At 45.9% G+C, this 18,137-nt stretch overlaps 1 protein-coding gene across 1 annotated transcript in view; it reads left to right on the plus strand.

Annotated features, from left to right (window-relative positions):
* CSMD2 (CUB and Sushi multiple domains 2) overlaps positions 1–17,011 on the plus strand; it is a 495,411-nt gene extending 478,400 nt beyond the window's left edge. Inside the window, exons 58-70 of the mRNA XM_035120356.2 lie at positions 466–642; positions 2,371–2,550; positions 3,819–3,992; positions 5,147–5,320; positions 6,270–6,343; positions 7,790–7,901; positions 10,079–10,258; positions 11,451–11,516; positions 12,550–12,711; positions 14,016–14,128; positions 15,736–15,823; positions 16,264–16,396; positions 16,852–17,011. Coding sequence (XP_034976247.2) covers positions 466–642; positions 2,371–2,550; positions 3,819–3,992; positions 5,147–5,320; positions 6,270–6,343; positions 7,790–7,901; positions 10,079–10,258; positions 11,451–11,516; positions 12,550–12,711; positions 14,016–14,128; positions 15,736–15,823; positions 16,264–16,396; positions 16,852–17,011 — 1,793 coding nt within the window. The remainder of the gene's footprint in view (positions 1–465; positions 643–2,370; positions 2,551–3,818; positions 3,993–5,146; positions 5,321–6,269; positions 6,344–7,789; positions 7,902–10,078; positions 10,259–11,450; positions 11,517–12,549; positions 12,712–14,015; positions 14,129–15,735; positions 15,824–16,263; positions 16,397–16,851) is intronic.
* The last annotated feature ends 1,126 nt before the right edge of the window (positions 17,012–18,137 follow it).

The following is an 18,137-nucleotide window of genomic DNA, read 5'->3' on the forward strand; positions in this document are numbered from 1 at the left end:
GGATGTTGGCATGTTGAGGAAACTTAACTGGACAGTTACTGTATATAAAGGAGAGGGGGAAAGTGATTCCTTTGGTAAACAAAGGAGACTCTCTCTTATTGTACACAGCTGTTCATTTATTTGTGTTTCCCTATACCTTTTTACAGCTGTTTGGTCCTACACATCTTGTGAGCAGATGCAGGACTCATCCAGACTTCATTTTGCACCATGCTTTCCAGGCATGCTTTCCAAGTGGTTTCTTTTCCTGTTTTTGGACTGCAACTCCCATCATCAATAGCTAGCAGGACCAGTGGTTAGGGATGAAGGGATTGTGGGAATTGTAATGCAAAAACAACTGGAGACCCAAGTTTGGGGAACCTTGTCCTAAGTCAACTACATACATATGCCAATCCAATTGCTTCTGGAATGTAGCTTTCATAAGTAACCTTTGACACTTCTTGTTTGACCTTTATTTACTCATTGCAGTTATATCTTGTGGAAACCCTGGGACTCCCAGCAATGCAATAGTGACATTTAATGATGGCCTGGTGTTTTCAAGCTCCATCATTTACAAGTGTCGGGATGGCTATTACTCCACGGGGGTGCTCAGCAGGCATTGTACAGTCAATGGGACCTGGACTGGAAGTACCCCAGAGTGTACAGGTGAGTAGCTCAAGAGCAGCTGGGAGCAATCCAGTAAGGCATTATCTATACTGTCAGGGTGTGTTGTGACTACTCTTGAGTAACGACCTTCCACATGCTTGTCTTTCAGACGTTTTTATTGGTGCACATTATTTACAGTGTAACGGATTGCTCATTTCATGTCTACCCGCTCGAGTCAGATTCCTGCACTACCCCCTCCGTGTTCGGGACCAGCATAAAAGCCTCGGGACTGGGAAGCGCCTCCCTTTCCTCCTCCTCCGCAATTCCGGCGTCGGGGGGGGGGGGAAGGGTCTTCTGTCTGACCTATTCCTGTCCACTCTTTCCGCCTCCCTCTCTTCCTGCCTATGGAGTAGGGGCTCTTTCATGTTGCCAGAGCCCTGGCACTCCTTCTCCGTTTCCTGACTCACCCCTTCAGATCCCTCGCTCTCATGACTGCTGGGAGACGGGCTGCTTCTGATGAGGGGGGAGGGTTCTCTATAATCCCTCCCCCTTACATATACACTGACCAAAATTTCATCCACCTTGTTTAGTCCTCCCTCTTTTTCAACTCCAGTTAGCCAGTTGCCATTGGAAGAGTCCAGACCAGGCCCTTAATATTAACGATGAACAATTTAACAGCTGTTCTGCAGTTTATTTGCATCCATTTTGTCCCTTCTTTTTCTATATCAGCCCTCTCCAACCTAGTGCCTTTCAGATGCTTTGGATAACCATCAGCCCCAGGTGGCATGTACTCAAATGGGGGGATGGGGTGGAGTTTGAATCATAAGGAGGTGAAACTCTCCCCCCCTCTTGCTTTTTTCTGGGAGGGGGTGGTGGTCACTGCAACTCCTTTGAAGATCTAGTTAGCCGGTGGCTGCAACTTTCACACATACAGAGATACAAAGTGCCCCCATTTTAAAGGACTTTTGGGGTAAAGTAAAGGTAAAGGGACCCCTGAGCATTAGGTCCAGTCATGACTGACTCTGGGGTTGCGGCACTCATCTTGCGTTTTTGGCCAAGGGAGCCAGTGTTCAGCTTCCAGATCATGTGGCCAGCATGACAAAGCCGCTTCTGGCAAACCAGAGCAGCACATGGAAACGCCGTTTACCTTCCCACTGTACCTTACCTATTTATCAACTTGCAGTTTGATGTGCTTTCGAACTGCTAGGTTGGCAGGAGCTGTGACCAAGCAACGGGAGCTCACCCCATCGTGGGGATTTGAACCGCCAACCTTCTGATCAGCAAGCCCTAGGCTCTGTGGTTTAACCCACAGCGCCACCCATGTAGCTATCACTAAAATATGGCCACTTTTTCCTGGCAACCACAATTTCCTCCTAGAATACTCCCTGCAATTAGACTTTTTTTGGGGGGGGGAGATGGCAGACACAAGCTAATTAGAACCATGAGAGAGTTTCAGCGATTTTCATGTGCTAAAAATCACACAGGCACCCCAAAACCAGTGAAATGCTTCCTCTCATTTTTGCAGTCTGTGAGTAGGACCACAAAGTATTTAGGGGTGAGTGGCGTTTTAGCTTAGGCTTACCCAGCACATCATTTAGGAATTAGGCAAATGACCATTCTCTGCTTTCACCCACCCAATTCTGCAATCTAGAGAAAATACAGGTTTATATTTAATACTGAAATGAAGATTTGCTCATTATCTCTCATTATTCAGAGGCCAGCTTTGCAACTTTACTTTGGAGACATTCTGAGAATGTAACCACTTTATGTGTTTTTCTTCCCTCCCAGTTATTAATTGTGGGGATCCTGGAGTACCAGCCAATGGCATTCGGTTGGGCAATGACTTCGCCTACAATAAGACTGTCACGTTTCTGTGCATGCCCGGCTACATGATGGAGACAGACAGAGCCTCTGCTTTGACCTGCACCAAGGACCGCACGTGGAATGGAACAAAACCTGTCTGCAAAGGTAAGGCCTATTTGTTCAGCATCTTCAGGATTAGGTTTTTTTTTATAAAAAAAAATGCATTGTATGCCTAGGAATATAATCTGAGATTTTCCAAAGAAATTTGGATTGCAGTGCTTGATACAGAGAACCATTTGCCAAGGTTGCAATTGCAGTCATACCTCGGTTTAAGTACGCTTCGGTTTGAGTACTTTCAGTTTAAGTACTCCGCGGACCCGTCTGGAACGGATGAATCCACTTTCCATTACTTTCAATGGGAAAGTTCGCTTCAGGTTAAGTACGCTTCAGGTTAAGTATAGACTTCCGGAACCATTTGTGTACTTAAACCGAGGTACTACTGTATCATGGTTGCGCACACAGTAAATAGGACAAGGAGAATATTGCTATTCCTTCCATGGGTTTCTGACTGGGTGTGCATGTGTGTTGAAGTCCACTTTACCATACAACAGGTGATCCAGATGGCCAGCTTACTGTACTGTATGGCTGGTTGCATTTTGCCCCCTTGTTAATGAGGGCCATCTGTATCCATACAGTGTTTGGCTATCCCCCTTCCCAAGTGGAAAGGGCAGGCTGGCATTTGTGAAGTCAATTTCCTTTGGAAGAGAGAGACCTGGTGGGTTTTTGCTCTTGTCTTTTAAACCAATGAATGCCTACCTGTGAGGGCAGCCATATGAAGCAACACTGGTTTTGATGGTTAAAGCTCCAAAAAGTTTGGGGCCATGTTATCTGAAAGATCACCTCCACTAGTATGATCCTGCCCCAGGCACTAAGTTCAACCTCATTGGGCCTGCTTGCCTCCTTTGCTTTTTTTTTCCTCGTGGACAAATTTCTGGGGACTGTGTGCCAATGAAAAACTGAGCAGTGAATGTGATTGTTGTACAATAGACTGCATCCCATCATGCAAAACTCTGAGGTTTCAATGCATGGACACCCCTTTAGTTTCTTGCTTAGGCAAGCAAGAAACATTACTGCAGCACTTCCAGCCAACCAAAAGTATTTAGAGAAGGCATGGAGCAGGAACAGTGAAGGATGTTGCCTAGGCGGGGGGGGGGGAGCCATGGTTTGGGGAGAGAGTCCCAAGGGCCTGACAGAAGCCTGGATGTGACCCCTAGTGTACTTTCCCACCCGTGGCATTATTCATTCTGGATGCTGAGATCTAATCTGGATCCATTCCATTGTCTGCCAAAACGTTGGGGAGTTGAACCACTGGATTCTGCTCATCCCTGATTGTTACTTGGGATTGAATGTGCCCTTTTGTTCTCTCTGCCCAGCTATCATCTGCAAACCTCCTCAGGTTGTCCCCAATGGAAAAGTTGTGGGGTCAGATTTCAGCTGGGGATCAAGTGTGAGCTACAGCTGCCTGGAAGGATATCAGCTATCGCTGCCCGCAATTCTGACCTGCGAAGGGAACGGATCATGGAGCGGAGAACTCCCACAGTGTTTTCGTAAGCATGCAATCTCAACAGTGCTGTAGGGGGAAATTGGAAGTGGAATGGCCGGGACATATTTCACTCCAGACATTACCTGCTTTGGGCTAAAGCCAGGACCCAGAGGCCTGTGGAAGGACCACTGAAGTAACTCGAGCCCATCACCAAATGAGACTTCATGCCATTTCCCAAATGTCTCTGTCTATCACATGCAAAGGGGTAAGATTACTTGCTTTCCCAAAAGGGAATCAAGGCAGGAGAGAAATGGCAGGGTGCAGGCACTAGCAGTGGAGTGGGGGGACATGTAAGCACTCCCTTGGTAAAAGTGGCCCAGCCTCAGCCCAGCCCACTCTACTTGTGAGTCCTACTTGACACACAAACTGCTGATCCAAAGGTGTCATCAAATCCATAATCTACAACCCATCCTCTTCGTTCTTGCACCAGATGGAAATGCTGTGTGGCATTTGCTGACCCCTTTTCAAACCTGCCTTTCATTTAGACAGAAAACAAGAAGCTAAGCTCTGTTTGCAGGCTTGGTCCTTGATGTTGAGGAAGTGTTTGAAGGCTTGCTAGATGCTAAATCCTTCTCCAAGCGCAAACTGTGTGTGATTGAACAAGCTTTGATTGTTTCTGTGCAGAGAGAGTTTCAACAGCCCACACCACCACTGCATTTGGTTCTCTTAAAATAACTTGCCACGGTAAAGCTTGGCATTAAGTTGCCTTCTCCCCCCCCCCTCCCCGGACAATGACCATCAAAAGATTGAGGGTGGGGGGAGGTCATGTTCTGCACACCTCCCCTCACCTGTTGTAGAACAAAACAAGATTTCTTGTTAAATGCGGTGCCACATGGCGACTTTCCAGTGTACAGTTGAAGATACATTTTAAATGTAAACCAAAGCAGGGGTGAAAAATGGAAGTTTAACTTTCATTCTCCCTCAACCCTTCTGCTAGGAGATGGTGGGTAGAAGGAAATTAATTAAGCCATAATTGGTGACAAGGCAGAAGGTTGCTGAATGCTGCTCGCCTACCCCTCATGCCAGAAGCTGATTTTTCTGTAAAATTGCAGCTCTACGTGGGATGTGTCTATAATCGGAGGATTCATTTGAGTTGGGAAGCGTTTACCTTACTGAACTGGTGGCCATTGTTAAGGTAGCCTGACTGCTCTTTTACAGCGGTTTTCTGTGGAGACCCGGGAATCCCAGCTGAAGGGAGGCGAGAAGAACGGGGCTTCACGTATCGCTCCTCTGTCTCATATTCCTGTTTGCCTCCACTGGTGCTGGTGGGATCAGCAAGGAGGTTCTGTCAATCTGATGGATCATGGAGCGGAACACAGCCAAGCTGCATAGGTAAGAGGGCATTTTGGTGGGGCATTTCACCAATGAAAGCTATGAGCCAGTGAGTGCTGAAAGTCTATTGTAGACAACAAAATGTCTGGAAGGCGTGTGTGTGTGTGTGTGTGTGTGTGTGTGTGTGTGTGTGTGTGTGTGTAGATAGAGAGAAGGGGAGGAAGAGTGATTGGTGTGGTTGCTAGACCAGGGTATGAGACGCTTGGCTCCTTGTGTGCCTCCCCAACTGCAGTTTTGTACTACAAGGCCCCATGAACCCTCCCCCAATCTTGTGTGTCTGGATATTTAAAGTAGTAGCCTGAGACAAAGATCTTATCTCAGGTGTGGGCTGGGAAAGGGAGAGGACTGAAGATCCCATCAACTGCAGCCCAGAGGTTCCCAGTGCAACATTCATCAGAACCACAGGGAAGGATGGCAAACCAAATTCAGATTGGTTTGGATTTAATGGGAATCTACCTATTTTGCCCTTCCCATAACCATCATTGAACGAAATCATAGCTATCCTTCATGACTCATACTTCTATGAATTTAATGATCCAGCTATCTAAATAAACATTGTGTGCAAAATTGTGTGTATTAGGGGGAAATGTGCATTAAAGTACATATATTAGTGAAAATAGCATAAAATTGCATTCTTTTAGGGGAAATTGCTTGCAAAAATGCATACATTAGGCCATATTGTGTATAGTAGGAGAAAGACGCACCAAAATGCTGGTGGGTTTTCATGAGGGCTTCTTTAAATAAATCACAAACTGGAGAGCCGAACTTGCAACTAGAAGGGTGAGAAGCTGAAAGAAACTGAAATTGACAGATTCAGCCATCCCTTTGCCACAGCTTACTTGTTGGAATTAAGCAAGATAAATGGAGATAAATAATGCTAAATTAATAGTGCCATTAACTCTTCCTTGCTCTTCAATCTTTTGCCACATTTCTGTCTGCTTCTAATCAGACTCAACACACACAACATGTATAGATCCTGGTGTGCCCCTTTATGGAACGCAAAACAACTCCCAAGGTTATCAGGTAATTATTATTGCCTCTTTATTGATCTAATTTTATTCTCTCCTCTCTCTAAATGAACTCCTTTATCTGCATGATGCATAGTATCTTTCAATCCTTCCACCCATCTAATCTAGTCTCCCTTCTTCCCTCCCTTCCCCCCCTTCCACGTAATGTTTCCCAGACACAGAATGATTCCTTTGATTGAACTGAAGTGCAAATGTGTTGCATAAGAAGACCCTGCTGAATCCAAACGAAAGACCTACTTCATGCAGCATCCTGCTTTTCTCAGTGGTCAACCAAATGTCTCTGAGAAGCACACGAGGAGCAATAATTGTTCCCAGCAACTGGTGATTCACAGAGATGTTGACCCTTCATGACTAGTGGCTGTCACTACCTTTATCTTTCAGGGATTTGTCTCATCCTTCTTTTGAAACTGTTAGCTGTCAGTATATCCTCTGGCAGCAGATTCCATAGCTTAGCCAGGTACTGTGTGCAGAAGTACTCCCTACTGGTCATGGTGGTCACCTGCGATCTCCAGAATCAGAGGCAGCATACCAGTTGCTGAGGCAGGGCAATTGTGGTCCTGTTCTGCTTTGTGGATTTTCCAGAGGCAGCTGGTTGTCCATTGTGGGAAAACGGGATGCTGTGTACTAGATAGGCCTTTAGTCTGATGCTGTGGGGCTCCTCGGGTCACCTGAACTGAGGTAGGGGCTAAACCAACCCCTGCATCTAATGACTCCTAGTTGCTCAGAATCCAATCCCCTCCTCTCCTCCTCCCTTGACAGTTGGATGCAGGCGCTGGTTCTCACAACTTCCTATTTCTGTTGCCCTTCCTTTCATCTGCAGTGCACCATCCTGGTGTATATACCTGTTTATTGATTATTACATCTTTATCCAAGAAACTTAGAGCAGCATGCATTAGACACACAATCCAAGGCTGAGATAGAATGACTGGCTCAAGGTCACCCAGTGAACGTCCCATCTGACTGTGGGTTTGAATCCACATCTCTGCAGTCCAACATTCTGGCTAGTGCTATGCATGGCCTTTCATAAACTGGGCTGGCACAAGATATTGTGCTGCTGCCACTGCCCCCCCACTCCTCCTCTTCATTTTAGCCCACTTTCCCCCTGCTTAGGTTATTTCTTTCACCCCAGGTTTAACAGTAGAGTCCCTGTTGCACTCTAAAAAGCACCAATTATTATTATTATTATTATTATTATTATTATTATTATTATTACTATTACTATGGAATACAGTGCATATACCTTCTCAATAGCCCAGAGAAGCTCTCAAAGCATCATTCTGGGAAGGGTGGCTGTGAGAGTGCCTGAGCCGCCTAAAGGTGTCGCCTGAAGTTTATTTGGCCACATCTCACAGCTTGGAATTGCAGGCAGGTTCCAAGGCTGTAAAGGCTGTAAACCCCTTTTTCTTTCCACCGCTCAGTCTCTGTTTCTCCATCCCAACAGATCGGGAGCATCGTCTATTTCAAGTGCCACAAAGGATACTTGTTGCAGGGCTCCACCACGCGGGCTTGTCTCCCCAACCTGACATGGAGTGGAATGCAGCCTGATTGCATCCGTGAGTCTTGCAGCCTGATGTGAAGCAGAATGTCTTGGCCGGCTTTTGGGGTCCAACCTGCACTAAAATCCTGGGGATTGGGGTGTGCAGTGAAGCAAGTCTCCTAGACTGCATTCAGATTTTATAATGCCCCCATGGAAAGTGTACTGGTTGGTGGTCTGGAAGCCAGTGGCTTCCATTCAGGCAGGGAGTCCAGCTGGGAAGCAGGTGGGCCAGAAAATGGTTAAGCAGGGATTGGCATTCTGAAAGCCGTTCATAGAAAACTGCCTTGCTTAGATTCAAGTATACACTGTCTACACTGGGTGGCAACTGCTCTCCATAAACCCAGGCAGATGTCTTTCACAGCCCTACTGCTGGAGAAGCTGGGGGTCAAACTTTGGAGCCTTTATATGCAAAGCATGTGCTGTGCCACCGAGTTCTGCAGCCCTTCTCCTTATCTTCCTCTCGTGGTTAGTGAGCCTAGTGCTCAGAGTAGCAGCACAATAGCAAGGGGAGCTTAAGGCACTTTTGCCTTTGTGACATCTTCCACTTCCACTCTGGCAAGCAGCTAAGCTTTGATACAGCAATAAGGTCTGGGGATAAACAAACTTCACACTTGCCATTCTTAGTTTAAGTGCTCATCCACAATTACCTCTTGCCCAAACTTTCTAGGGACATGTCCATAGCTGCCAAGTTTTCCTTTTTCTCGCGAGGAAGCCTATTCAGCATAAGGGAATTTCCCTTAAAAAAAAGGGAGAACTTGGCAGCTATGGACATGTCCATGTGTTCCATGTCCAAGCACCTACCTTTCTTTCTTTCTTTCTTTCTTTCTTTCTTTCTTTCTTTCTTTCTTTCTTTCTTTCTTTCTTTCTTTCTGCCTGGTGCTATCCCTGTGAAAACTCGCTCTTTAATGCTGAATCAGAACAAGCAGCAATTTGGGCTTTCAGTGGAATAGTTTTCAGAGATAAAGTGTGGGTTTTCATGTGGAAAGCACTGGGGCAAAAAAAGAAAAAGGAAAAGTGCTCAAACACAGAGCTTTGAAGCACAATCTGTGTCTAGAAACATGGCACAAAAGGAAGTAGGGATGAGCTCTTAAGAGGTTGCATTTATCAGAGGGTGTGCTTTAAGCCAAAGTCTTTTCCCTGTGCTATTCACTTTGTGGCTGAGCAACATGTTGCTCTGGCTCAGGCAGTGGGCCAGAGTCAGCAGCTTTAACCCCAGAGCTCAGAGATTTTTGGTGCAACACCACTCTCTGGCCATCCACACTGGGGGCGCTGAAGTGCAGCTGCCCCCTCACCTGCTAAGCTGCCATGGTGGATCAAAGAGTAAAGCTATTGTACCCTGTTCGGAAATGACATCATTAAGTGGTATATAAATAAGTAAAATAAACAAATAAGTTTCTGAATCCCACTACCAGAGACCCCTGGCATCTTACAATGAGCACCTCTTCTTGACTGATCGCAATAGGACTGGCTTGAGCAGCTAAATCATTTTTTGGCAAAGGGGGGGAGCACTTACCAGTGGGTCATTTGCAGCTCTCAGGACCTCCCCACCCATCCCAGCAGCCTCTCCTACTGGGCCCGCCTGCTCCTTAGAAATAATGCCCATCTCCATAACTGTGTAGAGTTTAAGGCAGGCATCCCCAAACTGCGGCCCTCCAGATGTTGTGGCCTTCAACTCCCATGATCCCTAGCTAACAGGACCAGTGGTCAGGGATGATGGGAATTGTAGTCCAAAACATCTGGAGGGCCAAAGTTTGGGGATGACTGGTTTAAAGTAAAGGTACCCCTGACCTTAAGGTCCAGTTGCGGATGACTCAGGGGTCGCACACTCATCTTGCTCTATAGGCCGAGGTAGCCGGCGTTTGTCCGCAGACAGCTTCTGGGTCATGTGGCCAGCATGACTAAACCACTTCTGGTGAACCAGGGCAGCGCACGGAAATGCCGTTTACCTTCCCGCTGGAGCGGTACTTATTTATCTACTTGCACTTTGACGTGCTTTCGAACTGCTAGGTGGGCAGGAGATGGGACCAAGCAATGAGCTCACCCTGTGGTGGGGATTCGAACCGCCGAACTTCTGATCGGCAAGCCCTAGGCTCAGTGGTTTAGACCACAGCGCCACCTGCATCCCATTGTGTAGAGTTTATATAGGTGTAAATTGTGTTGAGGTTTCAGGGTAGTCTCTTTGTATAATTCTAGCTCACACTTGCAAGGAGCCAGAAACCCCATCCCATGCCAACGTGGGTGCTCTGGACCTGCCTTCCCTTGGATACACCCTGATCTACTCTTGCCAGAGTGGCTTTTACCTCACCGGAGGATCAGAACACAGGACCTGTAAAGCAGATGGCAGTTGGACAGGGAAGCCCCCTATTTGCCTTGGTAAGCATTCTGTGATGAGGCTGAAATTTGTCCTTTCCCTGCAGACAGAGAGAGAGAGAGAGAGAGAGAGAGAGAGAGAGAGAGAGAGAGAGAGAGAGAGAGAGAGAGAGAGAGAGAGAGATTGCAAGATTGCATTTACATCCTGCACTATCCTGGCCATTCATTCATTCATTCACTCTTCCCCCCCCCCCCCCACACACACACTCATTACACCACCCGTTATTGCCTCTGGCTCCACCCAATGCTGGGCCATGCATCCCCTGACCTGCAGGTTCCTCAAAAGATATGGGCATCCATGTTCCAAAAAAGCTTCCTTACTCCTCACCTCTGTGGATTTGGCTAGTCCTTTTAAAAAAAAGGCCACGTCTTCTGACATAATTGAATTATGCACTGCAGAAAGAGTTACTTCCTATTGCCTGTCATACACATATCACCAAAGGGAAAGAAACCCCTCCGTCTTGTCTCTCCCCGTTCAGTGTTGCTTGCGTCCCAATCACCAGGAGGTGAGAGACTCTCGGTGTTCCACCACTTTCCCAGGGTTCAATTTTCTTGGAATGACGGTCAGTGAAGACTGTGGTGTCTGTAGGATATATGCTTTCATATACACATAAATATAACTTGAGCATAAGATAGAAGGGCTCACAACATTAATGCCATTAGATTTCAAGGGAAGCTCCATGTCACAGCTTTGGGTCCAGAACAGAGTAGATAGGCCTCTGTGTATCCAGCTTCCAGCACCAGCCAAAACTTAACAAACCAAAAACTAACTCCTAGGATGACTTGATCTCCTGGAAGCATATTCAGTTGTCACTATGGCAACATCTCTTCTTAGCTAACTTAGCTGATGAGGCCGGTCAAGACCACCTTAAGAAAGGAACTACTTTGACAGATTCAGGAAGCTCCCTCTTATAGCTTCTAGACCTCACTGGATCACAGAATCACAGGCCTGGAAGGGACCCAGAGGTATCATCCAGACTGACCCCCCCGAAACCTATAACAACAGTTTTATAGACCTCTACCAAGAAAGCCCCTGTAGTCTTTCCCCTAACCCTAAACCACTGGGATGTTTCCTTCCCACCCCAACAATGTTCCCCTTTATTCAGAAAGGTCCTCTTCTATCCTCACATGTTATGGCAGACCTGTGCATTGCCCTGCTAAGAGAACTGACCTTTGTTTATCTCTTTTTTTATAGCGGACGTCCGTCCCAGTGGGAGACCAGTGGGCACTGCGAGGGACCTGCCTCTTCCCAAGGTGTCAGGTACTGCTTTCCTTTATTAAAACCTTAGTACCAAATTTAGAAAATCGGCTCAAACAAGAAACTGCACAGAGACCCTTCAACTCACCCCCCCACCCCCCCAACAGAATCAGTGCTTGCAAATTTATGCAAGTGGAATCAAATAATTAACTGATTAATAGATCAAAACTCATTCCATTAATCAACTAAAATACTTTAAATGAGTGCTCTTAATTGAAAGTAAATGAAGATAAATTCACAGATAAATGAAGCTTTTTTTGCCCCATATGCGCATAAAAGTTGTAAGCACCAGTATAAAGTCTGTGTGCTCAGTGTACTGTATGATCTCAATGTAAGAGGACCAGGTAGCTTTAGTGAGCAATGCAGAATTAAAGGGTAACCCATCCCTTCTGCTATCCTGAACCATATCCTAAGACTTGAGTCCTATTTGCCCCACATCAGTATGCCTTATAATAATTCCTCTAAGTTATATCTCTGCAGATTTCCTAGCAATCTTGAACCCAAGTGGTGAGCAAAACCCTTTGTTTGTGCTCATAGATATAGCTCTGAAGGGATGTGTGATCTACACCCTTTGCTAGGCTGCCAACATTTTAGAAAGTCCTGCTTGCCTATCCTTGTGATCCCACTTCACTTAGTTCACTTCACTGGGAAGGGCTGGCCTAGGGGTGCTAACCAAATTCTCCTTAAGAACATAGGAGGCTGCATTTGTCAGACGTCATTAGTCCACCTAGCTCAATATTTTCCTCACTGAGCAGCAGAGACTCTTGAGGATTTGAGACAGGGGTATGCCCTAGCCTTACCTGGAGTTGTCAAAGATCGACCTTGGAACCTTCTGCATGCAAAGCAGGTGCTCTACCACTGAGTGGTGCCTCTTGCCCTAGTTGCAATGTGCTCTGCATTCGCACACCAAACCACAGTTCCATGGAAACTCCAAAGGCCACCATGACAGCTTCAATGAGTACGAAACTGAATCCCAGGCAATTTTGGCTAACCGTTGACATCTTGTTGCAAATGTTCTGCCTTGCATTGTTCCTAGTTCCCGCTGACGTCTTTGCAAAGAACTCCTTTTGGAAAGGCTCTTACGAGTACATGGGCAAGAAGCAGCTGACTATGCTCTCTGTCACGAGTTTTGACCCAGTCACCAGTAAAGTCAATGCCACCCTGAAAGACCACAGTGGTGTGGAGCTACAACTGTCTGGTAAGTCAGCTTCTGTATATCCTCATTTGCCACAGATGGTGCAGTCAGTTGCCCATCCGTGTTGGGTAATAAAGAAGTGGAGAAATTCCATACTTCACTTACTGTAATTAGCACAATATGCAGTGGCCTACAGATTTGGTTGTAGTACAACTCACATCATCCCTGACCATTGGCCATCTGGCTCTGGATGATGGGAGCTGCAGTCTAATAAAACATGGAGAGCACCACATTGGCTACCCTGCAGTATACAGTGCAGCGAATTAATAGTGTATTAACAGTGCCAGGTTATGGCTAAAAGTGTAGGTAGCTATCTCCCTGCTGAAATAGGGGCAGCATTTGGCCAAGGCTAGGTAACCTGCAGTCTTCCAGATGTTGCTAGACTCAACTCCCATCATCCATTGGCCATGTTGGCTGTGGCTGATGGGAGTTGCATTCCAGTTGGAGGGCCCACCGGTTTCTCATTCCTGCATCAGACCAATGAGGACCCAGAAACTGCATTCACTGGGTCCCTTGCAATAAGGTGTGTAGAGTCATGATCTGCAGTGATCCTTAGTCCTCCCTACTCAGGCATCTAACCAAAAGTCAAGGCAAAACAAGTGATCAAAAAGGGAAGCTGAGGTCAGCTTCCAGATAATCAACTGGAACTGTATTCATGGTTAGGATTTTTTTTTTGCCTCCAATATGCATCGCTGTGCACTTACTTGCACTTACCTTTGTCTGATGTTTCATCACCCATCCACCTTGTTTGGAGTGAGCTTTTTGGAGCTCTTAAGAATTTTGCCATCCTGAATAATTCAGTGCTGCCTGAAGACAGGAGCATCTGAAATAAAATGTATCTTAACTCTAGCATGGTGCAACTGGAGAGTGCAAGTCCAGTGTGTGAAAGAGCTTGCAAGTCTTCTTATCCAAAATCACTGGGATATTACCCACCACTGTCATTCTCATTCTCTCTCTCTCTCTCTCTCTCTCTCTCTCTCTCTCTCTCTCTCTCTCTCTCTCAGGGCTTGTCCACATTTTGGTTCATCCTCTTCCCAGAAAGCATAAACCCAAACAGTTTTCCCCTTGCCCCACTCCTCCAGGGAAAACCCACTCCTTAGTGTTAAATCAAAGGAAACGGAAATCTGGAGGAAGCCTAAATTGTTGTTTGTTCCAAATGAGCACTAAAGGGTGGTTTTCCCTAGGGAAAAGCAGTGAGACAAGAGGAAGTGTGAATAAGTCTCCCACTCTCACACACACTTTTCTTTTTGCTAAGAGAAGCCACAAGCTCTTGAAGGACCAACCTTCTCATTGTATTCTCTTTACAGGTATTTACAAAAGAGAAGATGTCCACCTACTCCTCCAGGTATACCAGATTACAGGGCCGGTGGAGATCTTCATGAACAAATTCAAGAATGAAAAGTGGGCTTTAGATGGTCATGTAAGTATTAACACAGCCCAGTATTGTCTTGTTCATTTGGCCCATCCACACATTACGCTTTCAGAATTTGTCTGATGTGTTCCAATGGCAGACGTATAGAGCCATGGAGGGCGGGGGGGGGGGAGAGAGAGAGTAGGGATGGGAACAAGAAACAACAGGAGCTATTGCACTGGGAGTCTGAAGAAGCAAAAGTCAACATAAGATTACTAATTGGAGTAGTGACCTCTCCCTGGTTACTATAGTTATGGAATATCCTCTCCAACACGACTCGCTGGATTCTATTCCACTTCACCAGATCTCTAGCTCCTAATCTAGTATAATCACCAATGGTTTCCCATCATCTTGGGAAAAAAGCGACAAGTGGGATGCTGCAGGGTTCTGTCCTGGGCCCATTGTTGTTCAGCATCTTTATAAATGACTTGGATGAAGTCATTTATAAAGATTTTCAGATTACACCAAACTGGAAGGGTCAGCTGATACCTCAAAAGATAGAATCAGGATTCAATTTGACCTTAGCAGATTGGAGAATGGGACTTAGCAGATTGGAGAATGGGGGACATCTGGGTTGACAGAAGAAGAAGAAGAAGAAGAAGAAGAAGAAGAAGAAGAAGAAGAAGAAGAAGAAGAAGAAGAAGAAGAAGAAGAAGAAGAAGAAGAAGAAGAAGATCATCTAGGGATCTTAGTAGACTACAAGCTTCAGATGAGTCAACAGTGTGATGCAGCAGCAAAAAATAATGAATGCAGTTCTAGACTGCATCAACAGAAGTGCCCAGATCAAGGCAAATAATAGCTCTGTTCTATTCTGCCTCAGTCAGACCACACCTAGAATACTATGCCCAGTTCTGGGCACCACAGTGGAAGCCAGGCCTTATGAGGAACGGTGGAGGGAGCTGGATGTGTTTAACCTGGAGAAGAGGAGGCTGAGTAGTGATATGATACCGGTAGCAGTCTTCAAATATCTGAAGGGCTGTCACATGGAAGGTGGAGCAAGCTTGTTTTCTGCTGTCCCAGAGGGCAGGACCCAAACCAATGAGTTCAAATTACAAGAAAGGAGATTCCAACAAAACATTAGGAAGAATAGTCTGATGGTTAGAGCTGTTCAACAGTGGCGATCTGCAGGGACTCTTTAGCTCTGGTTCCTACATTTGTCTCTCTGACCAGCATAAGCCTGAAGCACATTGACAGAGGAGAATCATTCACACTCAGTTTCTGTGCTGGTCAGACAGTAGGAGAAGTACCCACCTATCCAACCAGCATGAGCTGAATCAGTGCCCTTTGGGTGGTTGATTGAGCACCCAGACCCAACACTACACTTGAGCAGTTTCAACATTTGAAGAGACTGCTCAGGGGGGGCTGGATTTGCTTTCGGGATGAGCAACCTGCTGTGTGTGATCAGTTCTCTTTGCTGTGGGCTCCATATCTTTGCTGTCAAAATGTGTACTTTCATCATTTTTGTACTGTTACGTTGTTTTGTTGAATAATTATTTGGGGGCTTTTGGAGAAAAAGTCTAGCAATCTAAGCTAAACCACCCTGCTGCCAAAGCCAAAAATCTTCATGCAATCAGAAACATGGGATTCCTCAGTTTGTTCCTCCTTCCCATACACAGGTCACTCCAGAATCATCAAGTGGGACGTTTGTCTACCAGGGGTTTGTGCATGGCAAAGGTTTTGGGCAGTTCGGCCTGCAGAGGCTAGGTAAGTTATCCTGCCTTCGTGCAAAAATCCTATTCTTTAAATTTTTTACTTGTACATTATTTTAATACCAGTATAACTATTATTTCTGTAATTTTTATATAGCAATGCAATGGGGAAATTTTCAATTCAAGCTGTAATGTATAAAAGGTTTGATTCTGATTGGCTAATAGAGGGAGTCTAGGCTGAGACAAACCTGAGTGCTTTCTGCTTGCCATAGTCTTTACCTAATTGGTTAGTTTTGGCATTTATTCCCCTTTCTCTTACATATAAGAGTTTCCAGTTATCTGACAATATTTTCTGCATAAACTATGTGAATTGAGCAAATATCTTATGCAGTAGTGGGCACATGGCGAGGGATGGGCCATCCAGACTCAGAACCCCCAGCCTCTGTCTCCCAACAAAGCTTGGCGTGCAATTCAATGGCACATCTTCCTTTTCAGACATCATTGAACGAGATGCCGAGTCTATAGGACATCCATTTGCATCCAACAGCAGTTCAGTGGCAGCTGCTATCCTTGTGCCTTTCATTGCCCTGATTATTGCAGGGTTTGTGCTCTATCTCTACAAACACAGGTGAGCAAACCTGGGAGCAAACGGAGGGTGGCATGAAAGCAAAATACAAATTTTGTATTGCTTTCCTATCTGTGTGTTTGTGTTCTTAACCAGTCTGCCAGTCTGTGTGGAGGGGAGAAAGGCAGAGAGAGACTGCATAACCATTCCTGTTTATTGTTATTCATTACTTGCTTAAATGGGCCTCGAAATCACTTCTCACCAAACTCTGTCCCTTCCTGCTGGGGAAAAGATATGGGCACCATATATATATTTACTCTGATCAGGGGCGGGAGGAATGCCAAACAAAATGACATGCTTAACCTTGTAGGGAGGAGAGTGGCTCTGCTTGCCTAAAGGAACCCCCCCATGAAGAACAACCAATATCTGATCAACCATGCTCAGTCAAAGTAGCCTGTCTGCTGGCATGTCCCGGAAAGGCCATCTCTGACTCCTTTTTTTGGTCTTGTCTGGTACAGAAGGAGACCGAAGGTGCCATTCAATGGTTACGCTGGGCATGAAAACACCAATGTCCGTGGAACGTTTGAAAACCCTATGTATGACCGCAACTTGCAGCCGACAGATATCATGGCCAATGAGGCAGAGTTTACAGTCAGCACCGTGTGCACTGCGGTATAGCACTTAACAAACCTGCGCAGTAAGTGCCGTGTTGTTCAGCTGTTCCCAGTTCATAAGTGATCTAGCGTTTTTAATTTGCAATGTCTTTGCTGGAGCTTCCCACCCTTGTTATGGGTGACTCAACACAGGCCAAAAGCTTCCCTGATCTGGGCCTGTTCATTAAGACATAAATTTCAAATAGGGATGGGATGCCCAGTGGATTGCTGCATTACCGACCTGCTTTCCTAACATCGTGCATTGTTGCTGCTTATCCAGAGGGAGAGGGAGAGGGGCAAGGCAGCAGGAGCTCAGCATGGTGTGCAATACAATGCTCCTGCCCACATGTGCCAAGAGGAAATGATGCAGGGTGTTGGGAAAGCAATGCAGCAATGCAGCAACATGGCCACACACAAATCCCTCCCACCAACTACTACTGGCCATACCATAAATCACTCTACTTCTTAAGCTTCTTCACAATCCCCATTTAGTTTTTTTGTGTGTCTCCAGATGACTATGCTCGGTGCTTGATGGAGTCCATGTTTGGTGTTACTTTTATGATGGTTTGTAGACACCTCAAGGTCTCCTTTCTATGGTAATATAGATGCAATGTAAATATTTTCATAAATAAACAGCTGTTTTGGGTAAAAATACTTGGTTTATTCAGGTTCCACAAGGAAAAAATGGTAATCAGATTTGAACATGACTGGACATAATTCACACCACTTTGGAATAATAAGCAGGCAAGGATTAGTTATAACCCTTTCTCAATTTTAGAAACATAGTGGGAATTAGCAGCCAGCCCATTGACAGCAAGCTAACTCTTTTGTGCTGTGGATCCAGCCTTGCTTATCGTTTTCTCTTCCTCTGCAGCATTCTCCAGGGACGGGAGTCTCGCCAGTGCCCGATGTTCCTCCTGGTTCATCTTTGCCCATGATCATCCCTCCCAGAAATGTTGGGGCTGTGGAGTTGATATGGTGCCTTTGAGTTGATCCAGAGAGAGAAAGAGAAAGAGAGTGACTGCCTTGCTGTTCATCACCACTCCACATCCTCATTGCCCTTCTGTTCTGTCCTGCAGCCGATAGTCAAATCAACCAAAGCACCCACTCCAGCCCTTGTGTTACGACCACATGGGAGCAGATCCACCAAC

Source organism: Zootoca vivipara, chromosome 6, assembly GCF_963506605.1.
Source record: "Zootoca vivipara chromosome 6, rZooViv1.1, whole genome shotgun sequence".
NCBI lineage: Eukaryota > Metazoa > Chordata > Lepidosauria > Squamata > Lacertidae > Zootoca > Zootoca vivipara.